The 2,784-nt window shown below is 37.0% G+C and overlaps 1 protein-coding gene across 1 annotated transcript in view; it reads left to right on the top strand.

Annotated features, from left to right (window-relative positions):
* CATSPERE (catsper channel auxiliary subunit epsilon) overlaps positions 1–2,784 on the top strand; it is a 98,002-nt gene that overhangs the window by 92,736 nt on the left and 2,482 nt on the right. The window contains exons 21-22 of the mRNA XM_011370088.1: positions 1,419–1,472; positions 2,311–2,446. Of these exons, the coding sequence (XP_011368390.1) occupies positions 1,419–1,472; positions 2,311–2,446 (190 nt within the window). The remainder of the gene's footprint in view (positions 1–1,418; positions 1,473–2,310; positions 2,447–2,784) is intronic.

The following is a 2,784-nucleotide window of genomic DNA, read 5'->3' as shown; positions in this document are numbered from 1 at the left end:
AAAAAGTTTCTTACTGTTCGAGAGACTAAAGCTTTATACGCGGATTGGACTAGGCTTTTTGTTACCTGGATATTTTCTGCCCAATATTTTATGCAGGGACAGGATATCTGGTGACAGGAGAGAATAAAATTTCTATTTTGCTCAACAAAGTCCAATAAACGAGTTACACTAAGTCAAGAGGGGAGAAAATTCCTAGTAAAAAGAATCAAAAATGTCATTGTCTGGGGTCACCATTAACAGAAGAGTTTCACAAAACGCTAACTTGAAGAGACACCTGCACCCCCATGTTCACTGCAGCATTATTTACAATGGCCAAGACATGGAAGTAATCTAAGTGTCATCCATGGAAGAATGGATAAAGAAAAGGTGGTATATATAAAAAATGGAGTATTATTCAGCCATAAAAAAAAAAAGGAAATTTTTCCATTTGCAACAGCATGAGTGGACCCTGAGGGCATTGTGCTAGAAAGTCTACTTTGCTTTGAATCCTAATTTTGCCACTAGTAGCTCTGGAGTCTTAAGCAAATTGCTTTGTCTCTTTGAGCAAATTGCTTTGTCTGTAAAATGAGTCAGTAATACCTATCTTATAGTATTCTGAGGATTAAATGAAGACCCTGGGTAAAAATTCCTAATTTTGCTGGGCATTTAGCAAACAATAAAATTAAGTTTCTTCTCTCTTCTCCCACATGAAGTTATGTGAAATCGGATCATCAATGTTTAGCTACATCCTGTTGCATTCTAAGTGCTCTGCTAAGTTATGAGAGATACTCAGTAACGCTAGATATAGTAACACAGTTTCATGTATCGACTTTCTAACATTCGTAGCTCCCCAAAGGGGTCAGCCAGCATCAGGTGAACATCACAGGCTCTTTGACCAGAAAACCCAGAATTCAAACCCCAGCCTTAGTACTCACAGCTGGATAAACTTTTGCAAGTAGTTAACTATCTGAGCCTCAGTTTTCTCATCTAAAAGGAAGGGTTGCTCTAAGGATTAGCTAAGATAATTCGTGGAAAGCATCTGGTACACTGCCTTGTACCCAGCAAATGCCCAGTTAGGATTCATTTTCAATAAGTAGCAATGCTCAATATATGTTAATTATTGTTTTTGTCAATACTTATTACTGTTAATTATTATTAATATCATTATTGCTGTGGCCTTGGGAACCACCATCAAAATAGTATAAAGCTTTTAGGAGGACAGTGTGGTTGCAGTGACAAGCCCTAGGAATTTTATAGTGAGCTACCTAAGTCACGCATATGGAAAAATCATCACCGCTGTTATGCAAATATATTTATTCTCAAGAAAACAACACCTTAACTGAAATTAGATATGATTTGATTGTTGACATAGACATGTGGAGGGAGTCTCAATATCTTATACTTAATTTACTCTTTGATTTTACTTTCCTGATTTGCAGTTTCTGTAACCTCACGGCCATATTTGCAATAGAAATCTATGGAATGATTTCCAGGTAACGACTGTGCCTACTCAGGCTTTAATGAGGGGAGTTGTAAAAGACACGGGTGGTAGCTAAAAAGGACAAACACCTCCCATTTTCCTGGGACACTCATATCTCTGCCCTATATGGGATGTCCTAGAAAGTGTATGAATCTCTTATGCCAGGACATGGCAGAAAGGAATTCCTGAGAATTGTTATTGCAGCCGGGGTCCCCTTTTGTTCCATCCCCCTTAACAGCCACATGTCTTTCAACTCCACCTAAGGGACACACAGAGACTGTGGCAGTGGGACTGGGAGGGGACAGTGGCTGTGCCTCCACCGACTCCGTGTCAGCCCTTGACCACTGGCCATCGTCCCAAGGCATCCAAGAAACTGGTAGTAAAAGCATTACCCTGGGCTCCTCTCCAGTGTCTTTGGAGAGCAGAGTAAAAAGTCTTAATAGTAAAACTGAGACCACAAGTGACTTGGTTTCTCTGCCCTGGACCTGGCTTTTTTGGTTTTGTTTTTGTTTTGTAAAATATTAAACAAAAGTGAAAGACAAGCAATTATTTATGGCCCTACTTGAAATATTACTGACTCCTCAATTTTTTGTGCTAATGGGAAGTTAATGGTGCAAATAATCTGCACCTGAGCTAAGACGTGTCGTTTCTAAGTAACTTTAGGAAACTATAGCCTTTCTGCAGCCACTTTTCTCATATATTAATCATACTGTCTATTTTCCTCTGGTCAGCCTCAAACACTAAACATTTTGAGGGTAGACAAGATGTCTTATTAATCTTTGTTCTCTGTCAGTGGTATAGTAGCCAGTTATTCCATAATTTCTAATGATTTTTTTTTTTCCTTATTTCAGTCCAAATGGCGACCTGGTTATTGCTTTTCTCTTTCTCCTGATGCTACTGTTCTTCAGTATTCTAGTTTTGAGCTACTTCCATTATATGAGGATTTATAGACAATATATTTATGCACCAATTCACAAAACAAAGAGAGTAAAAGATTAAGAAAGATGAAAGTTGGTTTACTATGGATATATGTATGTAGAAAGAATGTGTACATATACTTATATTGAAAGGATGTGTTTGACCAAGAAATACTAAATATAAGCTCATAGCGTCATCAAATTCAAGATCTGAAAAATGTTCTAAAATTACTCAAAACAGAAATAGTTTCACATATCTTGTTTGTTATGAAATTAATTCTTTGTGTGTTTGCATTTGTCTTAAGGTAGTCTATGTACTCTTATAAGGCTGTTGTTAAAAAATAAAAATTTCTAAAAAACTAAATTTGGCTATTACATTCCTTCTTAAGTATGAAAGTAAATTTTGAA

Source organism: Pteropus vampyrus, unplaced genomic scaffold, assembly GCF_000151845.1.
Source record: "Pteropus vampyrus isolate Shadow unplaced genomic scaffold, Pvam_2.0 Scaffold159, whole genome shotgun sequence".
In the NCBI taxonomy this organism is placed as follows: domain Eukaryota; kingdom Metazoa; phylum Chordata; class Mammalia; order Chiroptera; family Pteropodidae; genus Pteropus; species Pteropus vampyrus.
The sequence above is the reverse complement of the archived record's forward strand: the minus strand, read 5'-3'. Positions and strand labels throughout refer to the sequence as shown.